Source organism: Cygnus atratus, chromosome Z, assembly GCF_013377495.2.
Source record: "Cygnus atratus isolate AKBS03 ecotype Queensland, Australia chromosome Z, CAtr_DNAZoo_HiC_assembly, whole genome shotgun sequence".
Taxonomy (NCBI): Eukaryota; Metazoa; Chordata; class Aves; order Anseriformes; family Anatidae; genus Cygnus; species Cygnus atratus.
Window position 1 is genome coordinate 71,314,055 of NC_066396.1, and position 21,086 is coordinate 71,335,140.

The window sequence follows — 21,086 nt, forward strand, 5'->3', positions numbered from 1 at the left end:
TCTCCACAATCCAGCTAAACAACATTGATTCATTATTGTATGCTTGCTTTAACATCGTTTATTTTCTTATTGAGAGCACAACCTCATTCAGTGGCTGTAGACTAAAACAGCTGAGCTGCATATTATCTCAGTGCTGGATTCTCCTTTAGTTTTGTACCTTATTTCTAACTGATGCTATAGCAATATGGTGTGGACTCTACATTCCTACTAGTTTGACAAGTCAAATAATAAAACCACGTGTGCTTATTGTGGCAGGAACTGTCTTGCTGTTTTGAAAACTACTCTAGAATCAATAAAAAAACTCGAAGTCCACATGATCACTACTGCATCACAAATAAAATTGTATCACCTTTGGAATTTTTAATTTTAACGATTTCTAATCAGTGCTAGGCACCTATAATAAAGACAGTGAATTTTTCATCTCTTAAATTTGTGGCAGCTCAAGAGGAACTGCAATGTGACCCCAACTGCCAAGCAAGAGTTAATTTTCTTTACTGTGTAAATCCACAGTCTCTCTATCCTACCAGTACGAAGTTGAATTGCTCGTGTAAAACTTCAGTGCATCTTTCCAGGCACAGAATATCCAATTTTCGCAAGCTCAAAGTTGCATGGGCTCTAGCACTTGTGAGAGCTCGTGCCTAAGAACAAGTTAAAACTGGTAAGGAAAGAGACTCCATAAACCTAATCGTGTGTGAAGTGTACTCCACTGTTTTAAACACGGATGTGAAACTACAGCCTTAAACCACCAAAGATACTATGGAAAGTCCCAACTTCCCTCTGCTGGAAGAAATGAATAGTTGGGGCTTGGGGAGTGCAGGAGTTGTCTTTTTTTTTTTCTTTTTTTTTTTTTAACTGAAATCTAGCTTTATACAGTTTATATGTGCATAAAGTGTAATCTTGCCACAGATTTCTGCACAACCACCAGGTGTTCCTGCTCCTTTCAACCCCAGCCAACCATCCCGATTTGCTCTACTTTGTGTATCAATTTTGCAGCAATGTGATCTGTCTGGAAAACATTGCTTTTATTACTGTGCAATTAGCTTTCTTCTAGACCAAGTTTTTTACAGCAGTGCAAACCTGCACTAGCCTGAATGCATGTATGGTTTCAGTGTAGCAGGATAGCTAGGTTATATCTTGTGTTCCTTCCATCCCCATGTTTTCGTGGTCCTTCTCAACCAGGCGGAGCAACTGAATTCCATTGCTTTTTTTCATCCTTTTCCTTTTTTGCCTATGTACTCCCTTATTTTAAAACAAGGCATCAGTCAAAATGATGATTCAGGATGCCCTACTAAAAACATAAAATTGAAATGTGTTTTTGCTTGAGCTCAGAACCTGAGCTCATTTTCATCTTCTGCATTCCACAGTCTAATTAATTTATTTGCAGATGCACAGCATTAGGCTTTGTAACCAGATGTCTGGGGAAAAAAATCCTGCTTACAATGCAGCCTATCACTTCTCAGATGTGTCCACACAATGCACCTGCAGACTTATTATTAGTCTCTTCAGATTGTATGCAATGAGATTGTTACTCTCTCGTCTGTCTGAAGAAAATACTAAAAACTGAAGGAAAAAAAAAAAAAGGTCAATATTGCTAAAACACACAGAAATTTCGCACTGCCAGTAAGAGCATTCAGGCAATTACAGAGACTCAGCTATTACTTCAAAAGAAAAGATTTGTACTTCATGCTAGCACTTCTTTGCATATAATATGGTGATTTGCTTTCAGACGTAGAATTCTTAAAGCAGTTCCTAATGGGAAATCGATGTGGTAATATCAAGTGCCTAATGCAAGGCTCCATGACATTTCAGTGACAAAATAAAGATAAACCCTGCTCCCCATCCCTGAAGCCTGCTTTTCCTACATCATTACTCACCTAATATCAATGCACCTTTCATAACATAGAGTTTATGGCCTACAAGAGGTTTTATCTTCACTGTTGAAAAGTATAGTAAGTATTTTTTAAGCTGCATGGGTTTCTAGCACTTGAATGGGCTGCCCTGGGAAATGGCAGTCTCCATCCCTGGAGGCATTTAAAAGACACGTGGACATGGCACTAAGGAATGTTACAGTGATGGGACTTGGTGGACTTCATGATCTTGAGGCAGTGAACAAGGGAAAGCAGACTGATTTTGCAGGTTTTAGGTAACACAGGGAGTATGTTGTATATCAACCGTAAGGACAGGACTGAGGCGGGGAGTACGAGGACGGGACGACCCTAAAAGATAAGGGAAGAAAAGACTTCATACACACAGATAATAGAACCTGTAAAAGAAAAGAAGGGTCAGGAGTTTAGAAGCAAGGAAGACTTCTGGCCTTCATCAAAAGACCACCACAGTATGCTGGACAACCACCCAAGGACTCTAGCGCTCATGTGAACAGGGTTAGGAACATTATGTTAATGATTCTTCAGGCACCTAATGAATATGCAATAGACTTACAGGAAAGTGAAATGAATATGTATAATGCCATTAATATAAGCACCCTGGCAATAACCTTTGGCGTGTGTGTTAGGCGGAGCAATCCCCCACACACCTTGTGCTGTAATGAGGAATACCTGCTTAATAACTTTACTTACTGAGTTTTCTCTGTGTCCATCCTGAAAGTCTTTTTGAACCTAAACAATTCTGTGATTGTATGGTTTATATTTAGGCAACAAGCAAGTGCTGAAATTCCATTGATTTTGATGCCTAGTTTTTAACTGCAGCGAGTTATCAGCAATTTCTAAAAGATCTTAGTTCTGCTGTTTCTCTGTGCTCTTGTTGAATCATAGAGGTTTTGTGTGGTGGTTTAGTTTGGAAACAATATAAGGTAAAGGTACTTGCTGTTTATCTGTAAAACTAAATGAAGCCTGAAACAGTGCACTTTCACTGTCTTGCATACAGATTATTTGGTCTCTAACCTGTCATTATAAACTTCCTATTTTAAATGCCCCTCCATGAAGCGCTGCAGCTAGCACAAACCTGCTTCCTCAGCTACACGCACCTGGGACTCCCTTCACAAGCAGTACCTTCTCCCTTGGTTTTTATATCAGACGTGGGTTTGTTTGTTTGTTCGATTGTTTATTTTGGTGCAGGTGACAGCGCCCTACCACTCTTCACCGTGAGCTTGCGGCCCTCCCCGCAGCTGTGGGGCGGGCACTATGCAGCTCCGCCCACCGCCCTCCCGCCGCCATCTTGTCGCCGCGCCGCCACCATTTCGCCGCGCCGCACAGGGGCGGCTCCAGGGCGGGGGGAGGTGGAGCGCATGCGTGGTGTGGCGGAGGCCGGTCGGCGGGCGCGCAGGTGAGGCGAAGGTAGGCGGGCGGGCAGGTGGGAGGCAGGCAGGCGGCGGGGGTGGTCGCACGTGGCGGACCGGGAGGGTTTTGGGCGAGCTGAGGAGCTGGGCGCTGGGTCCTGGGGGTGTGTGTCCTGTCCGAAGGCAAAACCAGCGCCCGGGCGGTGTGCAGACTGCCCCTGGCGGGGGCTAACCTCGTTCTGTCGGGCCTGAGGGTGCGGTGCCCGCCGTGAGGTGCGGCTGGGCGGGCTCTGTGGGGATATCTACGAGGAAAAAGTAAGATTTTGGGGCAGCGACAGCGGCGGGGCCCGGCGGGCTGAAACCGTGAGCAGCTCCTGGTAATGGCCCTCAGAGCGGCGCCTTGTTTCTGGCAGACGCCTATCCTGGGCCGAGCGTGTTCATCAGCACATCTTCCTGGTGTATTTATTCTCCAAGCCCTTCAAGTGGGGAAGCAGCAGGGTTGTTGGCAGCTGCTAGGGCACACGTCCAGGAGGTTGTGCCTGAGGAGTGCGAGGCATTTTCCATCAATACACGCTGTTCAGTGCTCGAGGACTCATCTTGTGTCCCAGCCACCAGCGTGCCACCTGTAGGTAAAGGTCCCAGCCACCCGTAGGAGAAGGCAGTGTTTACCAGACGTCAGCCTCCTTACAGCGGTTGGATGTTGTGCAGGCTCATACTTGTGTAGTGAGTAAAGGGCACCCGAGGTCAGACACAGTGACATTTGTCATGCATGCTACATTGCTGTGTGGATGGCATGCGTATCAATTTCCTTTGTGAATGTAGTCTACAATGAAATCTCAGGTGTAAAAGTCAGAGCTGTCTCTTAAAGTCTTACTTGGGAAACACAACAAAAAGTGGTCATAATGAGTAGTGCGCTAATTGTTATTTTTTTCTCTAAAACCTTTGTTTTTTAGGTAATGTAAGCATTTCAGTGGTACGCAAGAGAGGAAGCAGTCATGTCAGCTCTTTGTCCGCCACCATCTCCTGCAGTTGCTAAAACAGAGATCGCTTTGAATGGCGAGTCACCTTTATTAGCTGCCACTTTTGCTTACTGGGACAACATTCTTGGCCCCCGAGTGCGGCATATCTGGGCCCCAAAGACAGACCAGGTACTTCTCAGCGATGGTGAAATAACTTTTCTTGCTAACCACACCCTGAACGGAGAAATACTTCGGAATGCAGAAAGCGGTGCAATAGATGTGAAGTTCTTTGTCTTGGCAGAAAAAAGGGTTATAATTGTGTCTTTAATCTTTGATGGAAACTGGAATGGAGACAGAAGCACGTACGGACTGTCAATTATACTTCCACAAAGTGAACTTGGCTTCTACCTACCTCTTCACAGAGTGTGCGTGGATAGGTTAACACATATTATAAGGAAAGGAAGAATATGGATGCATAAGGTAGGTTTGTTGTTCATTACTAAAAATAGTTGTCTTGAGCAAAACCAGGAATTAAGGTTTTGTGACACCTGTTATGTTAACACAAGAACTCAGAGGAGGCTGACCTCTCTACAAGGATAGGATTTTGAAGTTAGAAAGTTATCCATATGTCACCAAATTTGAGGCTGGTGTTTTTAGCCGCATAATTTGCCCTGGGAATATCAAGTGTATACCAGGCTATTTAGTTACATTAGCTGTTGTGTAAAGTTTTCCGTCTTTCTGAATTTAAGTCATTGCTTGTAACTATGTTAATTACTGTATTTAAGCTAGGTAGAATTGTAAATTTACTGCTTCAATTTATTTATTTATTTATTTTACTATTGAGGTTCAAAATGGGAACTGATGTAATTAATGTTGTCATGCTATATATCATAGTCACTCTTTATTTATCAAAAAAGGGTATCAGCAAAGACCTTTGCAGGTGTTAAATTGCATTAAACTGATGGGAGAACCAAGAAAATATAGCTACTTTAGTCCAAATATTGCTACTTTTGAATCTGAAAAACTGAAAAAATACTAAAATTTTTCAAGAGTTGCAACTCTTACTTCTGGGTAATTATGGGTATTTATTTATGAAAAGGAAATTATTATGTATTTTTGTTAAAAAATAAATAGCATTCTAATAATAAAAACAAAAAAATCTCTGTCTTAATGGAGTGCAACCTGTCATAGAGCAATACATTGCATGTCAGCTGTAATATGTGTGGTGATGCATGGTTGTCCGGTAATGTTTTTCTTCCTCTTCTGTTTTGAGACCTCTAGTCAACATATTTTAAACTTCCTTTTTAAGTGTTCTAATCTAATTAAGATTCCAAAAATAAGAAACTGACATAAATTTTGCATTGTCATTTCCTTTTTGTTACACTTAAGAGTGTCCATTGTTTTCTGATATATTTCCTGATGATGGCTGGCAGTGTCTTCTTTCATGTTTGCTCTTGATAACCTAGGGGTTATTTTCTTGGAGTAAAGATAGGACATAAATCTTCATTTTCAATAGAGCAGAAAGAAATATTACATTCCTAATTCCTAAAAGAAATTGTTCACTGGACGTTAGTACTTTTGACACAAGTGAATGCTATCTCATGCTCTTGATTACATTGCTTCTCTGTCATTTAGTGTTTTCTCTACTGATGTCTTATGTGAATGGTCAAATAAGAATTGTCTGTTACTGTTAAATACTGTATGCCTTCACTCTTTTTTGACATTGACCCATATCAATCTGTTTCTGCAGTAAAAATGGCCCTCAAGTGGCTTTGAGAACAACAAAATGTTTTCTTCTAGTTCTCTCTGAAATTAGTCATGAAGTTCTTAAATCTTTTTCAGATTATCTTGAAGTAGCTAGGTCAACTAAATCAGCCACAACAACTCGAGATTCTAAGAGACATTTATTGTCTTTTATTTTTCTTCTTTGGAGGAAGATGAAAAGTGTGCCTGCATATAACTGCACATCTGCAGACTTACCTAGAAGACACTAAACTGCATTAAAAGTGTAAATTAAAATTTAGGCATGAGTTGTAGAATTACATTATTGAATGAAAACAGACCCAAATACTATAGTTTGCTGTTTGAGGCGGTTCAGCAGGTATGGCTACAACAGCATACAAAAGGTTGAAATAGTATCTGAGAGGAACTGTGTATGTGCTCTGGCATATCTAATGGGTGTTGTGATTATCAGCTGTCACAACTTCTGTTCAGAGAGAAGAAACCTTCTGAACTCAAGGACTAGGAGAAACATGGAACTATGCTGAGACTGGCAAAGACAAGCAACTCCAATCAAGTCTTCTATGTGAGATTAGAAACCCCATATATCTACCTAAATCTTATGGTCTGGATGTTTGTCTAATAATTTGTAGCAGTTGTATTTCTAAAAAGAAGTGGCTTATGTCATTTGTTCAGCCTGGTCTTCATGAAGACTGACTTCTTTCAAAGCAAAAGATCTTCATTATCGAGTATGTCTTACTGAAGTCAAAGCTCAAGGTGCCCCAAAGGAATATTCTGCCAAGTTCGTGTTATTTTTCACTGATGCTTCCTTAAGATGGTCAGATGAGTTTTACGTCTGTTTTAGGGCAATTTACTGTAGTTTGCTACCTATTCATCTGCTCAAAAAACATTATGTGAACTCTTTTCCCACTTGAGGTTGATCAACTTCAAGCAATTCAGCCACAACCATTAAGAAGGCAACAACTACTTAGTATATAGCAAAAGCTATCATTATTTGTCTGCATCTTTGATTTTTTTTACATACTGTATTGATTGTTCCAGTGATTAAGGCTCAGCTTCTGATCAGTCTGTTTTGAGAACTTTGTACGGTCTTTTGTGCAGTGTTTTGTGTAGTTTGAGGTTTCATGTCTCCTGCACTTGTTTACAAAACAATGTTTTGAAGACTTGTCATTGTCTCAAGATGTGGGAAGAAAAATGGTGAACACCTACCCTCCCCAGCCATAATTTTCCTCATTCAAGAGATCTCATTTTTTCTCTGGTTGCATCAGGAATCATCAGTCTGTACCTTACCCATTTGAAACAGAAATCCATAAAGTGGAGTTCTGCACCATAGTCTGATCATATGGCATTTTCTTGGTCTGTAACGAAGAAAATGTTAATCTTTTGTCATTGCCATCATACCCTCCTTTTCCTGCCAGTCCTGCCCAAGCATGTGAGAGGTTTGGTGGGGTGTTGATTTGTTCTCAGGGAACATTGATCTGTTTAAAATGACATCTCTTCCTACCAATATCAGCTCTGTAAAAGAAAAAAGACTTGAACATCGAAATTTGAACCTGAGAAGCATGACTCAACAGGGAAGAAATTGTTCCATATGACTGTTGTGTGCATACGTATATAAACAAGTGCCAGAGCGTTTATAATTAACTGCTTCTCTTGCTCAGGAGAGGCAAGAACATTTCCAGAAGATTGTCTTGGAAGGCACGGAGAGAATGGAGGATCAGGTAAGACCATCAGGTTGATGCGTTTGGCCCACCACCACAAAACTGTTTGGCTGGATCTGATGGCTGTAGAAGTTGGTGCTGCTTCTTATCTTTGGGATCCAGGAAGATCCTTTGGACTGGCTGGTGACCTGACATGCACAGGAGACAAACTTTCTGAAGATAGGATGATGGAAGCTGTGAACAAATTGAAGGAAAATATATTTCATCACTTTGTGGGAGAAGTGGAAATCTATGAAGAATATTACCTTTCAGAAAAGGGAATTCATTTACTTGAACTTGAAGCTCTGTAAAGGTAGTAGCTTCCTAGATTTATGCTCTCCTCCTGTCAAGGGTAGTCTTTTACTAGGCTGTTTTACAGAGACGTACAGAGTCTGTCGTGTTGAAATGTGGTGGTAGACTTAACGCGTAAGATTGTGAAAAGACTTTGATTTCTGAAACTGTAAATACAAAATTGTGGCTTTGGTTTTGTTGTGAAAAGATGAAATCAGATAAATTAAATCAGATAAATAATTTCACATGCTAATAAATAATAGCCTGTTTTTGTTTTCCCGTCATCAAAATGTCAGATTTTGGATCTATAAATGTTTAACAGTAATTGTATGTAATACAATATGATCAGATTATCACATTCCAAATACGTCTTGTGTGGGCAGATCAAACTGATTGGGAAAATTAGCATAGGACCCTGAAAATGTATTTTAGACATGATGTTGAAAAGTGAAATGCATGTTTCCAGTTCATAATGAATGATAAGCAAAACCAAAGAAGTCTGTGTATCAGTTGACACCCACAACCGCACTTTGAAACAATAGGAAGTTAAAGGTGTTTTGCATGTAATTTGATTTTAAAGATGTTTTTGCATGTTAGAGATTGGACCAGGTGATCTTACAGGTCTTTTCCAACCTAAGTGATTCTATAATTCAATAATATTGCAAGTTTATATTATTAGTAATTTCTTATACTGCACTTCAGGCATTTTATTTATTGCACAGGGCCAAAGCATCATTCCAATGCTGACAGGAGAAGTCATTCCTGTAATGGAGCTCCTTTCATCTATGAAATCACACAGTGTTCCAGAAGAAATAGATGTAAGTCCCTATGTTCTTTGCATTCTGAATAAGAGAAAGACACCGCCAATCTAATTTGCTACTCTCTTTGGCAGAAAAAAAAAAAAAAAACAGCCCACAGTTGTCATAAATTCCTGTATCCTTCTGCTGCTTCGCATCAAGTTCTCCTAAATGCTATAGGGAATGGTATAACAGTTTTAGTTTGGTAAATGCTAACAGTACTAGCAGTGTTTTTTATGGTTAGGACTTAACAAAATGGACTGCCTGGGGTGACATGCTTCCTAAGAGCCATGTCGAAAGGCTATTTGATGAAAAACAAATGAGGAGGTAGATGGCCTTAATGTTGATATCTGTTCCAGTGTGGTTTAGTGTTCTCATGAAAAAAGTAGGAATGATTTCACATGGACTAGGTTAAAGTATTCTGGACAAGACTTTAAGAAAAAACACTGGGAGGAATCTTATTGTTATTGTTGGTGGGGAAAAAAAAATAATATTTAAGTGACTTTCTTATTTTCAAAATGCTTTGGGTAAGTCAGGTTTTTTTAAGGTTGTTCTCTTCTGGCAGTCTTAACAATGTACCTTAAATAGATCCCAAACAATTCCCACTTATCAAAAAACAAAATCATTTAATTCTAAGGTGTTCTAGATCATTTTCTAACATTTGTTTATGTTTATTTGCATTTCAGATAAGTGACACGGTGCTAAATGATGATGACATTGGGGATAGTTGCCATGAAGGATTTCTTCTCAAGTATGAATTTCTGTTTTGACTTATACTGTAGTAAAATTGATTAAACTTGTGTGTGCGTGTATGTATCTGTATGTGCATGTGAACATGTATTATATTAGTTTTCTTCATAGGAGGGGGTATATTGATATGTGTTTGACTTCTACAGCATTTCTTAGACAAAAATCTCAAGAAGTTTTCTTCTTAAAAGAATGGTTCTGGGCTAGTAGCTGCAGCTGTTCGACTGTGTTGTCAGTCATTTGCTTGAAAATAGAATTCCTATCAAATACAATTTTTGCTTGACTCTTTGTATATGAAGTTCTAAGTCAAAGTCTTACGTCTTTATGAATTAACCAAAACACTGAGTCATGTCTAATGCATTAATTACGAATAAAAGTATTAACGGCATGGCATGTGGAGCACCTATTATTAAATTATCCATTTTTATCTTTTTCCCCCATTTTTCATGCATAACTGGAAGTAGTTGCGCTTCAGAGCAACTTGGTCTCTTCATATAGAAAAGTATATTTCGTAAGTTTTAACTGGTGGTGTGTTCCAGAACATCTCCTATATAACAGCACTTACTGCCAAAGAGTTTGTAGTCTATTTAAACAGCTTCACGTTCTCTTTTCAGTGCTGCACAAATTCATGTGTTAAATTAACTAATTCTTCACAATAATGTTTTATTCGGTTTTCTAGAGAATTTAGGATTTCTTTGGGTTTTCAGTCTTTATAAGACAATCTTTCAGAAAAAATGAAGTGAATATTATGGAATGAGTTATTGTAAATAACTAGAGCTATTGATTCTACAATGGTGAGCTATTCTCATAATAGATGTAGATTTTTGGGGTGTGTAATAGACTTCAGGGATAACAAAAGGTGTCAGTTCTCTCTTTGCGCTACTACTTCTTCATGGAAATTTTGTCCAGACAAGGAAAGAATAACCTCTCTATTTGTGTGAAGGGTTGAAATGTGTGCTTTTTAGAGGGAAGCAAAGCTTGTCTACTCATCTAGGCTCAGATTTCGAGTCTTGAATGTAGTGTTGGAATGGATTTCCATGTCAGATAAGAATTGGATTAAGGAAAATGAACTGCCATTTTAACAATACCAACTTGTAAAATAAACTCAAAGTTTCTTAGTAACTTCTAAATGAAACAACACTTCTGTTTTTGCCCCAAAGGAAGAATTCAAGTGGCCTTAAATCCAACTTAAAAATAAAATTGGTAAGATAAATAGTCATGAGTCCAGTATATAGCCCATCAGAGTCTGAGTCTGGCTGTTACAGTCCTTACCAGTTAGAAGTGTTTATTAGAACTGGTTAATCACCTTAAGAGGCATCCTTCAGTAAGATAAGATCATTATACTTCCATATATCGATAGGTATTGGAGAAAACTATCTAATAGTATCTCGACTTTTTGAAACTGTGGGCCAGTTATGGGTTTGAGAAGGTGGGGCATAAGGGGAGGTTGAGGAAAGGAACCTGAAAAGAAGTTTGTTAAGGATAGGTTAAGAGTTCCCATGGTTAGTCCTGGCATACTTACTGCACCCTCCAAAGTTAAGATAAACTAAATCATGTCTTTGCTGATGGCAGCTCATGAGACAAGATCACCCAACTCCCAGCTTGCCTGGCTGTATTCCAAGGGACTCGAGTTTATGAAGCACTCTTACCCTTGTAGTTGCCAAATTAGCACAGTTTACCTGCCAGGTCTTCCAAAACTAGCTTCTGATCCACAGTTGTGTCAAAAAAAATGACGACAGGTCATCTTTCAAGACGCTTTCAGATCCTTTATTATTAATATTTCTTCCATTGCTTTAGATGAATTTTTTTATATTGATTCTGTAATACAGTTAGATAGTAATAATTTTTATTTGCTCTGTAAGTGGTGTTTGGAGGTTCTGTCTGGCAGTCTTTTTATTCACCAAACTGAAAATACAGATATTGCTGGACTTTGGATTTCAGCAGTACCTATGTATGTTTGTGAGGGCTATGCTATAGACCTGTAGTATAACTTGCAGCCCTTAATTCTTATTGTAAAGATGATAATGGTTTTATTTGAAAAGTCTGGTTAGATTTATTAACCTATGTTTGTTTTTATTTGCAGTGCAATTAGTTCACATCTGCAGACCTGTGGTTGTTCTGTAGTTGTAGGAAGCAGTGCAGAAAAAGTTAATAAGGTAATACAGTTCTTAATAAATGAAACTTAAATGCTGATTATAAGTAGTGTTAGTGTGTTGTTTGAAAAAAAGTTTTTAATAAAAACATACTTTTAGGTTGCAGAAGGAGAGCATATTGTCTTGGTTTTCTTCTGTTGATTGCTCTAGCAGTTGATAATTCTGCCAGAAAATTGCCTTATCAATTGTATTCTGAAAACTATAAGAAAACCAGTGAATTTAACGTAATTGATACTGTTATAAATAAGTTCTAATTAAGTCTGAGCTTCTAAAGTAAGTTTTGCTAGCTAAAATGTACTATCTGAACAGATTACAGGTGACTGTGACTGTAACCAGTTCCAGAAGAACCAGAGAGGCAAAATACAGATACAAACACCTAAAATTGAGTACTGTAACAAACCACAAAAAAAACAACTCAGTGTGTCAGCAAACTTGGTGGAACATGTGCAGAATTTATCGGTAGGGATGATACTTAGGAGCGTTCAGGCCTAGATAAAAAAAAGCAGCGTTAGCTGTTCTCTTGATGGAGAAAAGCAGAATGTATATATGTTCCAATGGTCCATGTGGAGGAAAAAAGGTCACTTTTGGAATCAGTCATTTCAGAACAGGAACGTAATTACATTTTTGTGGTAGACATAATTTTTGCCATGCTGTTTTTCTTTTTGCCCATTATCAAATACTGAATTTGAACTGATACGAAATTATAACCTGCTCTACTTTTTCTCTACTTTTTTTGTGTAAATGGAGAGTTTCTTGATGCTTATTTTAAGCTGAGTACATGAAGGAAAAATCAAATGAAGAAATGTTCCTTATTCAGAATTCTCTAAGTACTTTTTGTACATGTTTTTTTGATTATACCAAACTGATTGCTTCAGATAAATTGAAAGCAATTCTTGGAAGAGATACACTTGTATTTACTTTCCATTGAGATATATCTTAAAGTGTATTTCTTTATAGTATTCTGCGATGTATTGGCATTTTGTTCAGAAAGACTTGGCTTTGACTTGCATTTAATTAGGCTGTTACTCCATCCCTTCTAATAAAAGTGCTGGTTAGTTTTCAGTTAGAATATTCAGAGACAAATCATTGAAGAAAGTGTTATTTTCTTAGAGAGAAAATGTATTTCACTAAATCAATTGCCTCTCTATGTTCACAGTTGAGTCCTTTAATAAACCTCATTGATTCAGAATATCCCTGCAACTGGGAATGAAAAGAAGGATTTTATAAAAATGTGCAGTCCTACAGCTTTTTAGGCATTAGGCACCACTGCACTTAATGAGTATACCAGTACTGCTGTGAGGGTAAGGTTCTTTGTAGTTATGTAGCATGATAAGTTTTCAATTTACAGCGGGGCCTCTGGGCAACGCAGTAACAATAGTTCCTCATTCTAAGACCATGACAAAGCTTCTACTGCAGTGCATGTGGTGAAGCAGTATATTTAGGTAACTTCATTTTTCAATAGGAAATCTTTCTGCATGTTGGGCTTTTCTGTCTGACTTTTCGTTTAATAGTGTTGTAATAGTCATTGTGTTCTAGTCCATTTAGTAAGACTGAAACCTTCCTTTGAAAAAAATAATTCTTGAAGTTGATACTTTTTTGATATGTGTTTATTGATTGCTTCAGTGTCAAATAAAATTAAGTGAGCCTGTATAATATATATTCATTATATAATATATACAATTATATAATGTATATTTTATAGTATGCAGGGTTCTCTGCTGCAGTGAGACATACTTTCTTGTAAAAAGATTCAGAAAATGTAAGGCATCTTCAGTAAACCTGTGTTTTGAAATACGCTCTTCATGACACTTTACAATAATCTGGAGAAAGAATGCATTGTTTTGTGTGTTTTTGGCAGTAATGTTTAAGCATCTCTGATCAAATAAGTGATAAATGCTGGTGCTCAATTAAAAATAACTATGAGAAACAAAGGAACCTGAGAAAAGAAAAATCTCAGTCCTCAGCTGAAGTCAGCTAATAGTTAATATACATAATTTTAGTGATGTAAAATTTGCACATTACTAAGTTATGTGCAAACATATTATTAAGCATAATAACTAATAAAAAGGCTTAGGTGTCTAAATGGTTATGAGTGTGTGTAACAATGTATTGATAAGCTGAGTAGTTAAAAAAGCAGTCTAGAAGAATGGAGTGTCAAGATCTGTTCTGGACAAATGTATTTAAAATTGCACAGGCTCTTATCAGTAGTGTGGCCATTGTGTTATGGTGCTATGTTTTGAAGTAATTCATTTCTTTATAGTATACCTTAGCTTTCCTTCAAGTAAAAAATTAAAAAAAAAAAACACCTACTGCAGGCAAAAACATTAGTCAGAACATGTATGTTTGACTACGAGACAGGATTACATGTTTGTATTTGAAGATGATTGTCCGCAGCAGTTGGAGCATAGAAGCTTAAAATAATAAAGTACCTGTGTTGATTTTAATGGCGAGTTTGAGCAAATTAATGAGGAAATAAGCATGGATGCTTATTTAGAAAATTAAATGTGCCTCATTGGAGACAATAGCTGACATTTCAATATGGAACAAGAGGCTTAAAAGGCTAGGAAATTAATCACAGTAATTTACGTTTATGTAATACAAAGAGGCATCAAAAGGCAAAAGTTTTTTATCCTACATAGTTGGCTAAAAATATTGCCAAAAAGTTTAGGCTTTCCTTTTCATTTGACAAGAAGTTGGACTTGCATGGCTTACATCTTAATTATTTAAGCATGTCACTATTCTCTGATGTTACTCAAGTTTTGTTTTTTCTAATAAGCAGGATGAAGTCAGAAATTGCATTTGAAGACCACTTAATTCCTTATATTTTCTTGTTTTTTTTTTTTGAACCTGTTCTTTTTAATGCAGATTGTGAGAACATTGTGTCTGTTTCTTACACCATCAGAGCGGAAGTGTTCCAGACTCTGTAGAAATGAGTCTTCTTTCAAATATGAGTCAGGGCTTTTTGTTCAAGGCTTACTCAAAGTAAGTTCACTTAGTAAAATTCTATTCTGTGTTTTAAGAACATTCTTCAGTATACGTGGATATGTGCACATATGATAAGCACATTCATAATCGCATTCATGTTTGAAGAAATATGTCTTCACTTGAGTTCTTCTTGGTGCTAGAGCTGGCTTATGACTCTTCGTATGTTAAAATTCTAAGCCAGTCTTTTCTCTGACCCAGAAATTCCTTGTGTTGAGTATTGATCAGAATTATTCCTATACTTAATACAATAATAATAATAATACTTTGCCTTAGGGCTAGAATTCAAGAAGGCATTCAGTTTGTGTTACATCAATAAAAAAGTCCATCAGACCTATGGTTTCCAAGTTTATTAAAAGGGCTGTAGCAGTTAGTGAAGATAAATAGAAAAGTAATACTTCTTGCTCTAATGAGCAGTCTAAACTTGACAGGTAAATATCGTATTGTAATGTTAATGGGTTCAAGAACCAGATGATGCAATGGAGTGCACAGGATATCTCAATACCTCTTTTCACCATTACATTAACGGAATCGTGCGGTATTGAAGACATTTGGCTGGCTACAGCCATGATTTCTTTCAAACAAAATACGTCTGCACAGTTGGGATTTGAAATGTAGGCATGATGTTTTCCTATTGCTTTGTTCCAATTTTGTTTTGTTTTTAAGTAACTAGAAGAGTTTTGTTTTGTTTTGACTAAAACAGGATGCAACAGGAAGCTTTGTGTTGCCATTCCGTCAAGTAATGTATGCTCCATATCCCACAACACATATAGATGTAGATGTCAATACAGTGAAGCAGATGCCCCCGTGTCATGAGCACATCTACAACCAACGACGGTATATGAGGTCCGAGCTGACAGCATTTTGGAGAGCTAATTCAGATGAAGAAATGTCTCAAGATCCTATTATCCACACAGATGAGAGTTTCACACCTGATTTGTATGTACTTTCCTCCCAAGCGTCTTAAAGTTACTTGATTTGAGTTGAAAGAATAAGGTGTAAAGCATGCTTTCTAATACAAAAAAGTACTGGAGGTTTTTTTGTTGTTGTTTTTTGTTTGTTTGTTTTCTTTGCTTGTAAGAAGCTTCTTCAGCTCTGGTGCTTGTATTCTGCAGAATTTAGGAGTTCTGTGAGTGGTTTTGTTGCATTAAGTGTTACTGAAATCCAGTGGTACTGACAGTGTTATGGTAATTTTGTTGCCTGTTTTAAATAGCATATTCCAGAGCCAAGTGTACTTGGCAAGTCCCAGTGGCTTTTCTGGGTTTAATGCATTTTTCCTGAAAGTTCTGCTTAAAAGTTCTGTATTACCTTTAAATAACAGGATTATAATTCACTCAAATTTTGAATGCACTTTCAATTTTTGCCACACTGTAACAAGCAATAGTATTATGTGCACAACTGCTGGACATCGCTATCTCTTCATGTCATTACCTCACATATTTGTTTGCTTTTTATTTTTTTCTTTAGAAATGTCTTTCAAGATATCCTGCATCGAGATACACTAGTAAAAGCCTTTCTGGATCAGGTAATAATTGCTTTTTCAGAAAGAACAAGAGCTAGAGAACAGTATTTTGAGCTCTTAGTAACAGGTAATTTAACATGAATAGATGCTTTGTTGGTGTGGTACCTCTTTTTTTCATACAAGTGCTGTGATTCTTTTCTGCATAGCTAGAGAAGGCATCAAGAACTGACCATTTAAAATGTCTGTATGGTAACACAAATGATTTAAAAATGCTTAAGTGTCATTTGTAATAATATAGTACTGAAACTACTTCTTACATATGAAAAACAGTTCCTTTTTTTAGTTTGATGTTTAAGAGTGTCTACAATTACAGTATTGAATAAGCTACCTGCGATCCATTTCAGATCATTTTTAGAAGGAAAATAGTACTTTATCCAAATAAAATTGTAAAAAAAAAAAAAAAAAAAAGTTAAAGTTTAATACATTGCATCTGAGCAGCAAGAAAACTAAAAATGAATCTTGAGTATGCCTACAAATCTGCTAATATGCTTGCTTTGCTATAATTAGGAACACGTTACATGTGTATTCAATGTTTCTTTATATTCCACATTCTTAAAATGATTCTTGAATTTCCATGTCTAGCTGATTTTCTCATGTAATTTTTAACAGATCTTTCATCTGAAACCTGGCATGTCTCTGAGGAGTACATTCCTTGCACAATTTCTGCTAGTCCTTCATAGAAAAGCCTTAACTTTAATAAAATACATAGAGGATGACACGTAAGTGAACAGATAATATAAAGCAGGCTTTGAGAAACTTAACTTTGTTCTTTTTTACAAACCCCCTTTTTATTTTCTTTCAGGCAAAAAGGAAAAAAACCTTTTAAGTCTCTTCGTAGCTTAAAGATTGATCTTGACTTAACAGCAGAGGGCGATCTTAACATAATAATGGCTTTGGCTGAGAAGATTAAACCGGGTCTACATTCCTTCATCTTTGGGAGGCCGTTCTACACTAGCTTACAGGAACGTGATATGCTAATGACGTTTTAAAGCTCTTCACTGTTAATGTGTAATATCGCGGCCTTGCATGGCACTAAAAGAAATCTCTCAATGTGAACACCACACTTGTGACACTCATTGACCTGATTTAGAATGGATCAGTAGGAATCAAGTAACACTACAATCTGTCTGAAGCAGGAGGGGGTCATGTCAGAGGGAATATCAGCATAGCTAGGAAGACATGATTTTAATGAATTCATCTCTTCTGTGTGCTTTTTTTAACAGTAAAAGTAAGCATTACCAAAAGTTCCTTTGCCATATGGGCTTACTAGGTAAATTTGAACATGTTGTGGTGTATGACAAAGGGAGGCACTTTTATCATCTTTCCCCTCAGATTTCCTTCAAGTGTGTGTCTGTTTTTCCCCATTCTGCTGTGTCAGTAAAGAAAACAATGAGTATGTCCTCTCTAATCAGAGAGGTCAGGGGATAGGAGCTTTTCCAGAGTTTCAAAGAGTTTTTAAATGTGTTTGTTCTTATGTATGTGGTATAATTCTGAAATATGCTTTCCTTTATCTCCCTTTTAAACACTACTGGCTCCATTTGCAACATTTAAAGGTGTGGGGATTTTTTGTTTGTTTGTGGGTTTATGGTTTTTTTTGTTGTTGTTGTTTTTAAATATACTACACAGTGTTCCTGTGGGTGAACTGTTGGCTATTAGCAGCATAAATAGCAGCACTCTGCCCATGGGAACTGGGTCATTATTTAAGCTGCTTCATGCATGTAAATGCCAACCAGGATATTCTGCCACAGATTGTTGGCTATCCTGCGGTTAAGTATTCAGTGATCCAGCATAATTGAGCTCTTTCAAAACACAAAGCAGGAAACCTGTGTCATTCAGCAGCAGTTGTCTGTCTTTCTGTCTAAATTGCTTCTGCTTTGTCTATTGTCAATTAAAATAAGGTTCAGATTAAAGTATTAGACCTTTCCAAAGAACACCAAGCTGATAGCCAAACTAAAAGATAAAAATAATTCTTTTTACATTACCATTAATATATTTACTAATCCTTAATTCAGAGAGCACCACAGCTATGAACTAATATGATTATCATTTTACTAAGTGAATTTAAGTCAATAATAGTGCCAGTCTTTTTAGTTCATAGTTAGCACATGTTCAACTTTGCTTTACTTGAAAAGAAAAAATAGGGAGGTCCAAAAACTCATCTCTTTGTATGCCTCAACCTTTCTTTCTCAGTAACATGAAGAGAGGTGCAATGTCAAGATAACCAGACCTATTTTTTTGACAGTTCTGACACATTTGGTGTGTTATATTGGAATCAGTGATACATCTGTACTGCATGATGTTATATTTATCTTTTTGGACAGAGGGAGGAATATATTTGTTTCATGTTTTAGTGTAACCTCATAACTCCATATTCCTCGTAAAGGAGATACCCTTGTGATTTGAGAAGCTGCTGTTGCTTATTGCATAAGCTGTTCATAGCAGTCCTTCATGAACAGGTTCCTGTTTTCAAAATAGCTTTTTAGCATCTTCTTCATGCATAAGAGTTAACAACTCAGACCCAAAACTTCCTGAAATGTCCAATACTCAGTTCTTAAAAGGAATGCCTTCTTTTTTTTTTTACGTGTCCAGAATTCCTTTATATTTCCTGAAAAAGAAAAAATTTACAATTAAATATATAAATCTTCTGAAACAAGTGGAACTCAGCCCCTGCTGCATACCATTTTTTGTGAATAAAAATCAGCTGTGTTACCTGAATGATTATATTGTGTAGCCCTTACACAATGTAATGTAGTCCTTGGGCTATATTCTGTAGCCTCTTTTTTTGCTTTACATGTATGTTGGATTCCTGCAATGTGAGGTCAGCACTTCGTTCAAAGAACTTGTCAGGCATACAATGACAGAAGTTACTTGTGCTGAAATTATTTCTGTTTTACTGACATTATCCTTTTCTTTTGCATTTTCAGTCAATTTATCCATCAGAAAAGAGCCTGATTGCTAAGTTTTACTCTCATGTCTAAGATTGTGGAAAAAAAAATGTAATGAACACTTCTCAAACTTCTAATGTAGAAGTTGTGTTTGAGGTCTGAACTGCTTTAAATGTGCAGCTGAAATCACTTCATAGGCATTGCAAACTTAACATTGACACTACTAACAATAAAGCTCTGTTTACAGAATATGCTGTCACTTTGAAATGATTAAAAGCTGGAAACTTAATTGCTACCTTTGTTGCACAACTGTCGCAAGTGCAGAATGTATAGTGAAGTAAGTTATTAAATGCATCTGCATGTTGTGTTGTAAATCTTGCTCAGGAAAAAAAGTATTCTAAGAAAATTCATACAAATTTTTTTATTTTAATTTCTGCTGATTTTTTTCATAGAATTTCTGTATGTTACAGGATCGTGATCCTTTATCCTTTGAAATAAAGAAGAAATGTTCTTCCTTGTTATATTAAAAATGTATATATTTGGAGATGGTGAGTCTTAGAATGTCACTGGTGGACAATCATGTTACTAACTCTGTGTCTGATTGTATTCATTTCAAAATCACAATAAGTCTCCCAACTTTGTTCTTTTATTTCTGTGAAGGACTCATTCATTTCCAGACATGACTTGCTAAGTCTCTGATGTACTTCAATAAGAATCTAGCCTCTACTTCTGAGAATTTAGAAGTGTTTTTAGAAGTTCACTACTTCTAGCCATCAGCAAATACCTTTCTTCAGGGTTCTGGTTCCTTACAGCCTAAGGAGTATACTAACTGTGTTTCTTTCAGTTGGATTTGGAAAGGAATGGTGTTACAGAGCATTTTTAGCAGCGTATTTTCTCTGATCCTGATTCCTGGTGTTTGCAAATTTATAAAGTTAGCACAGGAAGACATCATCTGGTGCTTATCTGGAATGTCTGTTTCTCAGGACTGCAGAGGACTTCTCCAATCTGTATAAATACGTCACAAAGAGAAATGAAAGTGGTCCAAAATATGAGGGTTGTCTCATACAAACATGTTGCTTACTCCTAATGTGTAATTGGAGTTGGTTCATTGGAATGTACTTTGTCCTTCCCTCAACAATAAAGAGAAAGAAAATGAAAACAAATAAAGATAGTATGTAGAGTGACTTTTTGCACTTGGTAGAGCATTGCTGTGTAGTTTACCTTTGTCCTGGCATACTGTTAAGCTGTAATTGTTACGCCTCCTACTTGGGCAAAACACCAAGGAAAGTCCCTGGCAGTCTGTCCTTTTCCAGGCTGTCCATGTGATATTTGTTTTAAAGGAAGTAGTTCTCCTGTCAAAGCCAGACTCTTCATATGAATGTCTAGAGTTTTCAAACACAGAAGACCCCAGTTAAACTTCAGAAGTATGATGAAAATGGGACACAATCCTAATAATGACTATCAAGTAAGTCTGACTTCAGCTCTAACTAAAACAATTGAGCAACCACGCAAGGAACTTCAAATCTTCAATTACCATGCAGGGCTGCTTCTCAGAGTAAATGGTAAGTGGAAGGAGAAACTTACGTGAAGTTTCTTTTTGTAAGGAAAAACCAGCACGGAATGACAACTGATATTTTTGTCATGGAGATGGAGGGAGGTTCCTGACAGCTGCAAAACTGCCAGTTTTTCTGGGAAATTGGAGGTGGGTCAGTTTTGCATGGGTGGCTGGGAAAGTTACGGCCAGTGTCCTCTTGGAGCAGCTGTCCGGCCACATGGGGGAGAGTAATGTGATGGGAAAATGTCAGTGTGGCTTGACCAAGAGTGAGTCACAGCCCATCTCGTTGCCTTCTGTGATAAAGTGACTGGATTCACGGGCAAGTGGAAAACGGGATGTCACTTATGTTGACTTCAGCAAGGCTTCAACACTCCAGCAGTGTCCTCATGCGCAAGCTAGGTGATAGGGCCTGCAGTGGGTGTCCCAGTGGTTGGGTAAATACCCCCAGTTAGGCAGTCAGGCCTTGAGGTGGTGGCTACTGGGAGGCATCTGCCTGGAGGTTGGTGCCCCATGGGGTCCT

The 21,086-nt window shown here is 37.4% G+C and overlaps 1 protein-coding gene across 7 annotated transcripts; it reads left to right on the forward strand.

The window, feature by feature from the left end:
* Nucleotides 1-3,157: 3,157 nt before the first annotated feature.
* C9orf72 (C9orf72-SMCR8 complex subunit) lies at nt 3,158-20,214 on the forward strand. Of its 7 annotated transcripts, none has more exons than XM_035562979.2 (11): nt 3,172-3,282; nt 4,189-4,674; nt 7,596-7,655; nt 8,648-8,743; nt 9,409-9,473; nt 11,553-11,625; nt 14,488-14,604; nt 15,308-15,543; nt 16,072-16,129; nt 16,736-16,845; nt 16,929-20,214. In XM_035562979.2, the coding sequence occupies exons 2-11, from the start codon at nt 4,231-4,233 to the stop codon at nt 17,113-17,115; spliced, it is 1,446 nt and encodes a 481-aa protein (XP_035418872.1). In that variant the 5' UTR covers nt 3,172-3,282; nt 4,189-4,230; the 3' UTR covers nt 17,116-20,214. The 7 variants fall into 7 exon arrangements, with proteins under 7 accessions (XP_035418875.1, XP_035418872.1, XP_035418874.1 ...); XM_035562980.2 differs by having other exon boundaries at nt 3,177-3,293; nt 16,929-20,163; XM_035562982.2 differs by lacking the exon at nt 7,596-7,655 and having other exon boundaries at nt 3,158-3,293; nt 16,929-20,163.
* Nucleotides 20,215-21,086: the final 872 nt, after the last annotated feature.